Genomic DNA, 14,175 nt, shown 5'->3' on the forward strand with positions numbered 1-14,175 from the left:
CTTTAGGTGACTTAGGAGAGGATTGAGGTGATATGCAATGGGAATAATGCAGCTTTCTGTGTTAGTAGATGGTTGATCGGGCCATGTTTGTGAGTATGGATTTCCTTTTTGGTCTTCCAGGCCAGGCAGATAATACAGGAAGAGTTTTCATGAGTCTGGAAGTGAGAGACAGGTCGGATCTAAGTTCTTATCTCTACTTTGATAGATCTGAGATCCATTGACATGGGACATGCCTTCTTAGGGGTATTGAAAATGCTTTAGGGGTATTCAAAATGCAGAAAGCTGAATGCATCCACATATATGTAAAAATCTATTTGATTTTCAGTTGGGCTTTGTGATTCTATTTAGTTGTGGTATTGAGGGTGGTGGATTTCTGTTTTCTTTCTCAAACACACCAGGTCTTCATGTTTTTCACTGGGCATATTTTCACTCTTTTTCCCTTTACATGCAATTTCCTTGGGGTTTCCAATCAAAGTACAGAAGAACAAAGGAAGGGAGGGGGGAGTTAACTATCATCAAATAGTTTATTCTGGGGTGGGAGTGGGGAAAGGAACTATTTCTATTCTGTGAGGTGTAACTGTGGCATTGTCTTGAAAAGCTTTTAATCTTTCAGGTGGACAGATACCCTGTCTACAGCATGGCAACTCCAACAATTTCTGGTGCTAGAGAAATGTTAACCTATTTACGTGCCAAATCAACTGCGAGTGAAAAGGTTTCTCAAAAAGTTATAATAACTGATCTGAGAGAAGAAGCAGTTGTTTACGTAGATGGAACCCCATTTGTCCTGAGGGAACTAAATCAGCCTGTTGATACACTGAAGCATGTGGGGATAACTGGCTCAGTGGTGAGAGATGAGTGCAACTTCCACATTTTCCTTCAAAAATAATTTAGTGAACTGAATGGGAATCTTATTTCGTCTGGTTGAGCACATGCAGGTAGAACACATGGAGGCCCGGCTGAAAGAAGATATATTAGCTGAGGTCACACAGTCAGGTGGTCGAATACTTTTACATCGGGAAGAACATTCTTTAACTCTAGATCAAGCCAGTGTCATTGGGTACTGGGAGAACATTCTAGCAGACAATGTTAAAACTCCTGCTGAAGTATATGGTGCTCTGAAAGACGAGGGGTTCAATATTGAATACAGGAGGATACCATTAACAAGAGAAAGAGAAGCTTTAGCTTCTGATGTTGATGCAATCCAGTACTGTAAAGATGAGTATGTATCAAAATCCTATTTCTTATTTCTGGTGATTTCCCTCTTAAATTCTCAGTTCAAGTTTAAATTTTCAAGCAAATATGTTGGGCTGCTTGCTTCATAGACAACATGACCTGTATGACAGACTCATCAGTGCAAACCATCAGTCTGAGCCCCTAGAGATGGGCCATTAGCTGGGAAGCTCATGCCATTATGAAAAATTCCAATGGGCCCAGTTTATGTGCTTTCTTACTGGCTAATGATAATTTCTATTTATGCATGTTTTCATCTTTTATGATTGGATGATTAAGATCATTTTAAATGTTGAGGAAACATGTTGTGGTTGGTTACTTCGTTGAGCTTTGAGACTAGGCTACTTATACACTGCAAACTCATCTATAGACTGACTAATGGATGGACCATTATTTGAGGATAATATTTAGACAAACTTCACTGACCAGTTTATATACTTTCAGTCATGGCTACTTAAAATTTCAATTAATTCATGTTTTATCTTTTTCTGAGTGGATAATAAAGAATATCTTATTGGAATGATTTTGGCATTTAGCCATCCAAGAGTGTAGAGTAATATTTGTTTTAGGTTTTTTTAATTGCCTTTTTTTTTCTTTTCGTTTTAAATGGAACTTTTTTTTTCCTGTTGACGCAATATGAAACAGAATTGTCTCCCACTAATGGTGGGGTATGTGGCCCCAATTAGATTGAATGGAAATTGATTTTTTTTTTTTTTCGTTTTAAATGGAACTTTTTTGTTGATGCAATATGAAACAGAATTGTCTCCCACTAATGGGCCACATTGGTGGGTGATGTGGCCCAAATTTATTGAGTGCCTATGTCGTGTATTCTGTGAGACAGACAAGTCTTCATCTGATATTTTTGCCAGCTCTACATTCAACTGGATATGGTTTAGCCGGCTTTATTATAACATTTAGTTGTTTTCTCTTTTTTCTGAAGTCCATGACATAAAAACTAAACAATTTTTTTGTCTACAGGTCTGCAGGGTGTTATCTTTTTGTATCACACACAGGGTTTGGAGGGGTTGCTTATGCAATGGCTATTATTTGTCTTAGGCTCAATGCAGAGGGGCCGTTTGTATCAGAGATGTCAGAACCATTGGCTTCAATGGCTAAAGACAACTTACAAACTTGGGCTTGTAATGAAGAAGCACATAAAGAGGGTGATTACAGGGACATACTAAACCTCACTAGGGTTTTAATGTACGGTCCCAAGAGCAAAGCAGAGGTTGATCTTGTTATAGAAAGGTATGTACTGAGCAAAAAATAATGAAGGATATAATTCTCAGGAATGCCTACTCGCTGTTTAAGCATAGAGCAAGATACTGAACTAAAAAAAAATGGTGTTCAAGGGTTTATTGCTGTGAGAATTAGAAACTAGACTTCTGTACATTGTGAGAATTTCTTTTTGCCTAGAATTGCAAATGGTCATTAACTATTTTGGAGTAAGTGCCCTCCACCCAAATCTTGTTTTATTTTATTTTTCTTTTCCAGTCTTCTCAGGTTCATCAGTAAGGCTACCCAAAAGCATAACCACTGGTATTTGTTGTTTACTTTTCTGCTCTTCTAATTTGGATCAATACATTGGCTACTCATATTCAGTTGTAGTGTACTCTTCTACAATGTCTCTTCACAATTTGCCACACCTCCCCAGCAATGAAACTGGTCAATAGTGTCTTAGAGCAATGTAAATTTGTATCTATTACAAGGACAATGGCAAAGCTGCAAAGTGTGAAAGGCTTCCTAAGGCACGGAAAGACTGGCACTACATAACTGGTAGTAAATCCCCTGCAGCACCTCTCTGACCTTGTGAGGCAGCCAATGTGAGGCAGCCAATGTGAGGCTGGAGTGAGCAATTCATTGTCAGACTACAGCTAAATATGCCCATGTTGTCCTCTCATGTGTTTGTATTGGTTGCCTCACAGTCCGTAAAGGATCCACTGCCTACGTAAATAAATGCTTAATGCAATAAAATTACTAAATAAGGAGGATAATGGTGAAATCTCTAGGAAAGATTAATATGCAAAAGACTTTAAAAGATGAAACATCATAGAGTAGCAAATTTTATCAACCTTATAGATTGTTGATATCATACGCATGATCATTATAATGTGGTAATTGTTTGAGACATTCTCAGACGAACATTGTGCAATCACAGGAGATCCCGGATGGAAAAGTAAAATGAAGCTCAAAAAGAAGTAGATGAATTATTCTTTTGATGAATGGGTTTTCACATCTATATTTATAATGGGAAAAAGTCGAAAACTTTAAGGTTTAAAGGGAAGAAAAAGGAATAAGAGAATTTTGCGGGAAATAGATCACAACCTGCTTAATGCAGTACTAAAACTTCTATATCTAATGTAATCAGTGGGTAATGTTAAATTGGAAAACCTCATTTTTTCTCCTTTTGTTGGTTTTATTGTCTTTTAGCTGTTTCTTTTCTCAACCCAGAAATGGAATTCTAATACGATCTTTTCCATATAATTTTATTAAATAACATCAATATGAAATGGTGCCAAATGTCTGGGAGTGGATGTTGCATCAGGGACAGTCCAAGATTCCCCTTGCCTTGGAATGACAAAAGACCAAAATTCTACCCGTGGAGGATAGGTGCTAAAAGTGTATTTAAGCACAATCTATAGACCATAATTGCATACTCTGAATATAGTCCCGTGTTCATCTAGCAAATGTGTAATAAAGCTATGGTAATACTGAATATAATCCATATCATCTTTTTCCTTTCACTGCCTGTTAACTTCTAGGTGTTGATTTTGCTCCCTTTATTTTAAAGGTGTGCAGGTGCTGGGAATTTGCGAGATGATATTCTTTACTACAGGCAGGAACTTGAGAAGTGCACTGATGGTGATGATGAGAAAGGAGCATGCCTCATGGATATGGGCATTAAAGCTTTAAGGTTTGTTCAACTTGCCCAAGGTGTTATAACATCCAGTGTTCAGTGCTTAATTGTTTCATCTGTTCTTTTGACTAACCCAATTTGATAATGCTATGGCCACATGGCTCTACAGTCCACTGAACCACTGTTTTATGGTTGACATCAATATGGTCTGGTTGTTATAGTCATTGTATTTGTAATGGTTTGATTGTGACCTGCAAGAGCAATTTATATGGTAAGTGCAGGGCATTCAAGTATTCCCCCCTTCGCTAGTAGTGCATGTTGAGAGCATCCCCCCACCCGGGAAAGAAAAAGAATGCAGTGCATGTTGGTAGCTCTTGGAATTGAGAATTGCATCTAGTACCACCAGTAGGGGAGAAAAGAACAAATAGAGAACTAAAAGTCTATTTTTTCATGGTCATTATTTTTTCTGTACCTGTCATTTTTCATTCACTCAAGTATGTCAATTTATACCATTACCGGACCTCGGCACAATGGTAAGGTTGTTCCATTTCAACCTACACGGGTTTGAGTCAGGATACAGTCTCTCTGCAAAGCGGGGGTAAGGTTGCGTACATTATGACGCCCCTTTTAAAGATCATCAGTGGTGGATTAGATAAAATTGTCGGGTGTAGTATGAAAGTATGGGCCTTTTTTTTCTCTTTTAGTTGAGCAAAGTCAGCACAGGGGACAATGGTGATGATACACATGGAAATGATCATATGAGCTATGACATGGCATATTGGAAAACCCTGCACAATGAACTTTATTCCCTAAAAACAGGACCAGGTTATCTATTAAAATCAGTAGAAATCACTTATCAAGGATTTTGCTTCTACCTGCATGCTTAATAATCAAGCACCTTCTTTGAGAGTATCAGCATTTTGATTTATGCTACTTTGCATTTGTAGGCGGTATTTCTTCCTTATCACTTTCAGGTCTTACCTTTATTGCACTTCTGCACGTGAGATGGGATTTCTGGCATGGATTGAGGCGAGGCCCGAACTAGGTCATCTCTGCCATAACTTGAGGATTGACTAATGACAGATTTCCAAGCATTTAGAGAAGAATTGTGGAGCATTAGTCTTTTCAATGTTATTATTGTTGTAAAATCTTAGAATAAGTTGGCATACCCGAAGTTATAGTGATTTAGTGTTGGATGCATACTGAAAATGTACAACAAAGGAATGCTCCGTATTTTTTCGTATGAGCGAAGAGGCCATCTATGAAAGGGAATCCATTGTTTTTATAGGTAGCATATTCAATAGAAAGTGAAAATTCAAATAACTGGTCTTCACATGTTTGGGGTGAGTTGTAATTTGTAAATCAAATTTCTTTAAAGACACCAACTTGATCATTTCATAATGCAAACTGGGTAACTAATTAATTTATTGGCATTGGAGAAAGGGAAACATCCAAAATGTATGATATTGCAATTTGGGTAACTGATTAACTTGTTGAGGTTACAAAAAGGGAATGCAGCCAAATATAGCTGGAAGCCTTTGCCCAGCGAAAAAAAAAAGCTGGAAGCGTTTGCATCAACGTGTCTAGAGCACATCCCACCCTCCACCCTTTCTCAGGTCAGTATGTCTCTTTTTGAGCGCCTTTTGTAATTGTGCAGTTGATTGTTCTTGATCGATGTTTTCGAGATTGGAGAGCTCCTTTTGTTGTTATCGGATGGTAGGGGTGTAAATTTGGCCTTGACGGCATGCACATACCTTGAGCCGACTGACTCAGCCCAATTTAACCTTGATGTATTATTGTGTTTAGTAATAGTGTTCCCCTTCCCCTAGACCGACATCATGTGTTACACAAGCTGTCTGTATGACTTCAACCCACATCATGTGTTACACAAGCCACCTATTCTTACTTATTGAGGTAAGACGACCAAAAAGGCCAAACTATTTCCCTCATTTTATTTGCATTAGTTGTTTTGTGTCTCTTGTCAATGTATTCATATGAACTATAGATACAATAGCAATCATGAAGAATTGGGCCAAAATTTGATGTGTCCAGTTTCTGAGAGATGTGGTGATGTCAGACAATTAAAATGTCTATCTTATAACCAAATTGACAATCTTGCTTACTGTAAATTTATGGATTAGGGGTGGACAAGGGCTGGTCATAGTCTTAACATCTTCCCACCCCCTCTTTGGTAAGTATAAGCTTTATTGTAATCCGGCAGTCACTGAGAGGGGGGGGTGAATCAGTGAGTCCAATTCTGATCCCTAAAAATCTGTCTGATGTCTGGCTAAGAAAAACCTGATATACCTATCATTGTTTACACAGTCGTATGCACACTCAGCCTCTAATAGGCACTTTCAAGTGTGCACACCCATTCCACATTTCACGCACTTCAATATAAAATGCAAACAACAAGCACCCACAACACAGAGTTTTTACGAGGTTCGACAATTTGCCTACATCCCTAGAATAGTGTCTGTAAAGGTTTCGTACCTACTCAATACACTATTTTTGACTGCACCCACAGTCGGGAGCACTTACACCTAATTTTCTCAAGCCAAAGCTGAGATGGCACTCGCAGTGCCGATACAATGTGTAGCATCCACTACACGGGAGCACCCACTCCCAATGCTTAGTACTCACTAAGCATTCAATAAAGAATACAATTAAATTGGGTTTATATCAATGCCCTACAGTCAAGCTTTGCCTAGCATATACATCCACAACTAGTTAGCATGCTTACAGTTCAACAACAACTAACCTAGCATGTATACATTCATCAACAACTAACCCTAACATATATATATACATATAATGTAAATCAAAGGTTAGAGAATCTCACAACCGATTGCTTGGGATGACTGAAAACTTGTACTAACAAGTTTGGTACTTACACATTCTCTCTCCTTGGCTTCTTGCTCTTCAAAGCAAACACATCCTTGCTTTCTTCTCTTCCTCCTTGGCTTTGAGTTAATGTATCATTAACACACCTCAACCACATCTTTTACCTCCTTTAATGGCCTAAGAACATTTATGATCAAGTATTCATGTTCTTTCAAGGACCAACAAAGAGGGGAAAGCTTCTCTTGCCAAAATCATAACCTTCTTTCACTCAAAACTCATTTTCTTGCTTTCATGGTGTAGGGCTTGAAAAAGCGAAGAAACTTCAACTTGGTTCACTCAAATCCAAGTTAAAATGAGGGAGATATGACCATTTGAAGTTGGAGCAATGAGATAGCCTAAAATAGAATATTTGTAGGAGTGGCGTAGGCTACACCGGCGACGCGGGCAACAAGGGTGCAAATCTGGCCGTAGATCTCATCAAGGAGAATCTCTTAATCTAGACCGTCCGATTAAAATAATGGATAGTAAATCTCAACCGCAAGATTTTAATAAGATAGTCAACTAATGACGTCATGCTAACGTCAACAGTCAACATGCACTTTTTGTTGTCGATCTTTGATTGGTTGCTTTTCCAGATTTTAAAGGAGCTTGTCTCCCACTCACAAAAGTGAAAGGCTTATCGACCATTGGATCCTAATCCTCCATGATGGCTTTAATCAGATCTCATGAGATCCTTAAGATCAGAATTTTTTTTATACCTTTTATGCACGTGCGAAACACCACAACATACCTTGATAAGGTGTAGCGCCAGTGCATCAAGGATTATGCACCTAACCAATCAAATCCTACGCGCAAGCATCTATCTTGTCCATGTCAGCACAAAATCTCAGCAGCCTTTGGATGGGCATCAAGCCTACGTGGTCGAATCTGGACCATCCATTTCACTTCCCTTTACTTCTCTTTATTACAATCAAGCCCCTGCTTCCATATATTTCAATGCTTAAAGACCCCCTGCAACTCGGACCTTCAAAATCTTGAAATTACACAAAAGCCCTTCAAATTTCAAAAATAAATTCCGAAAAATCCACCCAACACCGAGAGCAACTGATGGATTTTCGGTTTGGATTTTCGAGCTAGCTTTACAGAAACACTTATAACTTTTTCATACGATATATGATCGAGATGAAATGAAGTGCGTTGGAACCGTAACTGGACTGTCTACGACTTTCCAGAAGACTCAATCATCTGACTCATCCATGTAAAAAGACCAAAATGCCCCTAGACTTTTCCAATGAAGTATCTTTCTCATACGGAATCGAAACGCGATGAAATTAGAACCATTGGAAAGATTGGAGTTTTGTCGTATTGTTACATGGAGAAAACTTCCTTTAAAAAATTCATCTTCAATACCGAAACTATCCTCGACTGCCACACATGCCGTAACTTCTTCATACGGTTTCGGAATGCAACAAAATCAGATGCAATGGACTAGATAAATTATAATCTATATTTTTTATGAAGAAATGATCTTCCAAAAATATCATGTTCGCTGTCAAAAATACCCTCGATCATAAATAGGCCAATTTTACCAGTTTTGACCCAGAAACCCGCACCACATATTAAGGATGTATCAAACCATTCCATGCGTACTAAGGAGTTCTATTATCTCATCGGTGACACTAGATATTGTCATGTCATTATTTTCATCCACATCACCCAAACTGGCCACTCATCATCGCCACATGGCCGAGTTGCCAACAAGGACAACCATAAAATAACAATCTCCCCCTTTGGAGTTGTTGGCAACCACCTCATCACTAATACACTCCAAAGCTCCGATGAGTAACTCTCTCCCCCTTTGACAATAAGTACAAAGGGTGAAACTAATGGACTCCCCCTGAGTCCAACATGCGGGTAGCAACATCAAGCAACTTGCTCCCCCTCTCCCAATGCCACTAGTGCTTTGGAAGAACCACCACTCCTAGCTTCTGTCTAAGAAACTCAAACTAATCTTTGGGAAGCGGTTTAGTGAAGATATCAACCACCTGCTCTACTATGGGAACAAACTCCATCCTTATTTCACCTTCCATCACCTTGTCTCTTAAGAAATGATACCGGATAGCAATGTGCTTTGTTCTAGAATGCATCACCGGGTTCTCAGAGATATTGATAGCACTAGTATTGTCACAATATAGTGGCACTGCCTGCTCAACCTCCACACTCAGATCCTTCAACATCTGCTTCATCCACAACACTTGTGTACAACAAGATGTAGCTGCAATGTATTATGCCTCTGCAGTTGAAAGAGAGACTGACTCTTGCTTTTTACTATGCCATGCCACCAAGCTGCTCCCCAAATAGAATGCACCACCACTAGTACTCTTCCTGTCATCCACACATCTAGCCCAATCTGCATCTGAAAAAGCTGACAAACTGAAGTCCTTGATCTTTGGATACCATAACCCAAACTCACTAATCCCTTTCAGATATCTGAAAATTCTCTTCACTGCTGCCACGTGTGTCTCTTTTGGTCCTGCTTGGAATCTAACTACCATGCACACAGCTTGTAAGATGTCAGGCCTACTAGCTATCAGATATAATAGGCTACCAATCATTGACCTATACGAGGTGTGGTCAACTAATGGAGAGTCATCTTCCTTGCTCAACTTACACCCAGTCATCATAGGTGTACTAACTGGCTTGCAATCCTCCATGGTGAATCTCTTCAACATCTCTCTCACATACTTGGACTGAGATATAAAGATACCTTCCTTCTTTTGACTGATCTGCAAACCCAAGAAGAATGATAGTTCACCCAACATCGACATCTCAAACTCATCTTGCATCCTCATTACAAAATCTCTGCACAATTCATCTTTGTGACCCCCAAAGATGGTATCATCTACATACACAACCACCACAGGCTGACTGCTTTCTTCAGTTCTGATGTAGAGATTACTGTCCACTAAGCCTTTCTTGAAACCCAACTTGCACAAATAAAAGTCCAATCTGGAGTACCATGCCCTTGGAGCTTGTTTCAAACCATACAATGCCTTCTTCAATCTGCACACAAGAGTGGGATCCTCACTCAGCTGAAACCCATCAGGCTGCTCTATGTAAACCTCCTCTTCCAAATTTTCATTTAGAAAAGTTAATTTGACATCCATCTGATAGACCTTGAACCCCTTGTATACTGACAAAGCCAAGAACATTCTGATAGCCTCAAGTCTTGCCACTGGAGCAAAAGTTTCCTCAAAATCAATGCCTTCCACTTGAGCATACCCCTTGCATACAAGTCTTGCTTTGTTCCTCACCACTTGACCATCTTCATTAAGTTTGTTTCTGAAAACCCATTTAGTACCAATCACATTCTTGTCAACTGGCCTAGGGACTAGATCCCAAGTGTGATTCCTCTCTATCTGATCAAGTTCTTCATTCATGGCCTTCATCCAACTTTCATCATTGCTTGCCTCATCAATAGTTTTTGGTTCAATCTTCGAAAGAAGAGAGTAGGTGTTGGTCTTCATTTTTCTAGTTTGAACACCTACAGTGGGGTCACCAATGATTAACTCATTTGTTTCCTATTGATCAACTCTGTTGTGTCTCCTCTGCTTATCTGAATCTACCTCAACCTGTTCAAAATCAACCTCATCTTTGCTTTTGGGTCTACTATCAACCAAGTCATTCTCATCATCAAGATCTTCAAATTCTAGAAGATCATTTCCTGAGCCTGAAGGAATATCATTTTTTTCATCAACTATGACATCAACACTCTCTACAATTTTTCCAAGTCTGTTGTTGTAGCATCTATAGGCCTTACTTAAAGTAGAATAACCTAAAAATATACGCTCATCAGCCTTATCATCAAACTTACCCAAATTTTGGGTTGTTTTCTTGATGTAACACTTGCTACCAAAGACCTTGAAGTGTCTTGCTGTAGCCCTTATTCCAAATCAGATTTCATATGGAGTCTTGCTTTCATGAGGTCTCAACATACATCTGTTATGGATGTACACTGCAGTTAGAACTGCCTCCTTCCAGAACATTTTACCTATATCATTCACTACCAACATTGTTCTAGCCATATTTTGCACTGTTCTATTCTTTCTCTCTACAACACCATTCTGTTGGGGTGTTCTTGGAGATGAAGTTTGTTTCCTGATACCATGCTCATAGCAATATTCTTCAAAATCATCCCAACTGTACTCACCTCCTCTGTTAGATCTCAGACACTTTGTCTTCTTCCCTGTCTGATTCTCAACTTGCTTCTTAAAGATCTTAAATCTTTCTAAAGCCTCTGACTTATGTTTCAAGAACATCACCCACACCATTCTTGAATGATCATCAACAAACAACATGATGTATCTCTCTCCTGAGGTGCTAGGTGTCCTCATAGGACCACATAGGTCTGTGTGAATCAACTGCAATGGAGAACTGGAATAATACTCCTTAGACTTGTAGGAGATTCTAGTTTACTTTCCTTTTGACAAGATGCACATATAGGATTGGAGAGCTTCTTCAACTCAGGAACATCTCTCACTGCCTTCTTCAAAGAAATCTTAGCAAGGTTCTTGAAACCAATATGCCCAAGTCTTCTGTGCCACAACCATGTCTCCTCATCTATGCTGACCATGCAAGAATCTTTCTCTAACTCTGTCAAGGTGTATAAGTTCCCTGAAGTTCTTTGTCTAGTAGCTATAACCTTTCCACTGATTGATCTTCTTATCTCACACCCTTTACTAGTGAAAGTTACTTCATGCCCTTTGTCACAAATTTTACTGATGTTGAGAAGATTGTGTTTGAGTCCTTCAACATACAAGACATCAAGGGATTTCACCTTCCCATGGTTCAAACTTATGGACCCCTTCCCTGTAATTCTGGCACCATTGTTGTTGCCAAACTTCATAGATACACCTTCAAAGTCATGTAATTGTTCAAACCTTTCCTTATCTTCTGTCATGTGGCTTGAGCAACCACTATCAAGAATCCATGGAGTAGAGTCTCCTTGAGCCTTGAAAGCTCTCTGAATAACAAATGCTGCTGCATCTTCTTCATCTTCTACTCTCTCTCTCTGAACCCAGACTTTCTTGACAGATTGAGATTTCTTTGCTTTCTTCTGTCTTGAGAACTGTCTCTCCATCTCATCATCTTCTATGTTTCTGAAAACTCTCTGTTTACCTCTGTTCTCCTATCTTTGTGGGAGAAACACAGTTCTACAATTTCTTGCAATATGTCCAAGGTTGTTACATCTGTAACATTCAACTATTTCCTCCATAAGGGGTGCAAAAGGATTTATGTCCACATAACTCCTTGGACCAATGTTGAACCTGCAATCTGAGATCTTATATCCAAAAGTGTTGTATTTGTAACAATAACCTTGAAAGGTGTGCCTCTGCATCACAGGTTCCATCTACCATCTGTAAGGAGCTCTGAAGTTGTCAAATGCTCTAGGTTTCTGTTGAGGACCTTGATTGTATCCATAGCTCTCTGCTCTCCTGCTTGGCCTTGCTAACTATGGTTGTCTAGCATGGTTAGTCTTATAGAATATAAATAGATTTTCTCTTCTGATTGGACCAGTCTGCACTTTATCTTTTTGTACTGCTCTCTTGACATTACCAGCAGTAGTAGCATGTGCCTTTCCTCTTTGAGCATTCCTATCATTGACTTTGATAGGATTATGAACTATTCCCTTACCATTTGCTTTGGTATTTTTGGAAGATTCCCCAACAAATCCAAGCCCAAATTTGATGTGAGTCTGTCTTTGAGCATTGATAATGTCATTAAGCTTCTTACTACTTGGATTCTCTTTTGGAGTAGAGTCATCTTCAACATCTTCATTTTCTAAGTCTTCTCTCTCAATCTCAGTTCTCCCATAGTCTTCAACCTTAGCCTTCAATAAGGCTAGCTCATCTGTATATCCATCAAATTGTGCAAAAATCTCATATTGCTCCTCTAGTAGTGCTTTCAAAGCCACTTTCTCTAACTCAAGAGTGTTGCAGTCAATGGCCTTCTGTGAGAGTTGATACTCAAGATCATCTAAGGTCTTCCTTGACTTATTGACTTGATCTCTCAACTCAAGAACTATTTATTCTTACCCCTTAAGGTCTTGAGTGACCTTTTTCACTTTTTTCCTTTATCTTTTAAGCTCTCTAAGGGCAACTGTAAGTTCAGCCTCTAGATGTGATTTTTCATCTTCCTCTTCTTCTTCTGTAAAATCTTCCTTACTAGAATAATCTTCTTTGTTTTCTTCCATATCTATTGAAACATGAACATTGTGATACCCTACTTTTAAACCTGGTTTAATTACACGGTTGACCCGGTTTAACCATGCAGGACCCGAACCAGAGAGGGTTAAGGCGGGTTCCTTATGGACCATGATGGCAAGGGTGACTTTGAACACAGGTTGGCCAGACAAGTCCGAGTCAGTGCCAGAGGAGATGGGTGTACCCAAGCCGTGTACATGCACGTATCATAAGGCCATGTATGGGTAATGCTAGTATGTAGCCGTATCCTAAAGTGTATACATATAATATACCTTGTACCGAGAGTGAGATACATGCCGAGAGTCGAATTCCATCGAAATCTCACTTGTTGACTAAGTTTTAACCAACAGGTGGGCAGTCATAGGCTGGTGAATCCGCCCACCTGAGTGACCCACCCATGTGGTTACTAGATATTCTCTAAGTATAAACAGTACTTACTGTGTTTTTTTCATTTTTCTCATTTAATGCATTAAAGAGCTGGTGAGAAGAGTAAAGAGGAGAGAGAAAAGAAAGGAAGAAAAGAGAACGAAGAAGAAGAAAGGGAAAGAAAGAGAAGGAAGAAATGATTTTAAGCGATGCCGAGGTTTGATCTTCTCATTCTGACACCGAAAAAGTGATCCCCAACACGAGATCTACGATTTGAGGTGAGCGATAGCTATACTCCTTAAATTTTCACCAAACCCTAAGTGAAACCCTTGATTTGGGTAGAGTTCCTTGAGATCTTGTAAATCCCACTTGAGATGATGAATCTAAGGTTTAATAGATGGTCTATGTGTTGATTTTAAAGGTTTAAAGAAGTGTTTACAAGATTTGAGAAGCATTGGTGATTCCTTGAGTTAAGAGGTGATTTTGAGGTTTTGGAAGAGTTCTTGAGCAAAGAAGGTACGATGGCTTTTCAATCCTTAAATCTAACTTAGATCTAGGTTAGAATCATCTTATAAGACCTTAGATGTGTGAAAAATGTGATTGAAACAACCCCAT

The 14,175-nt window shown here is 39.1% G+C and overlaps 1 protein-coding gene across 4 annotated transcripts in view; it reads left to right on the forward strand.

Moving 5' to 3' along the window:
• The window catches only part of LOC122079636 (paladin), a 71,559-nt gene extending 66,152 nt beyond the window's left edge, over positions 1–5,407 (forward strand). For all 4 annotated transcript variants that reach the window (XM_042646281.1, XM_042646264.1, XM_042646271.1 and 1 more), the window contains 5 exons: positions 614–844; positions 936–1,219; positions 2,209–2,478; positions 4,022–4,144; positions 5,035–5,407. In XM_042646281.1, coding sequence (XP_042502215.1) covers positions 614–844; positions 936–1,219; positions 2,209–2,478; positions 4,022–4,144; positions 5,035–5,164 — 1,038 coding nt within the window. In that variant the 3' untranslated portion in view covers positions 5,165–5,407. The remainder of the gene's footprint in view (positions 1–613; positions 845–935; positions 1,220–2,208; positions 2,479–4,021; positions 4,145–5,034) is intronic.
• Positions 5,408–14,175: the final 8,768 nt, after the last annotated feature.

This window comes from Macadamia integrifolia, chromosome 1, assembly GCF_013358625.1.
Source record: "Macadamia integrifolia cultivar HAES 741 chromosome 1, SCU_Mint_v3, whole genome shotgun sequence".
NCBI lineage: Eukaryota > Viridiplantae > Streptophyta > Magnoliopsida > Proteales > Proteaceae > Macadamia > Macadamia integrifolia.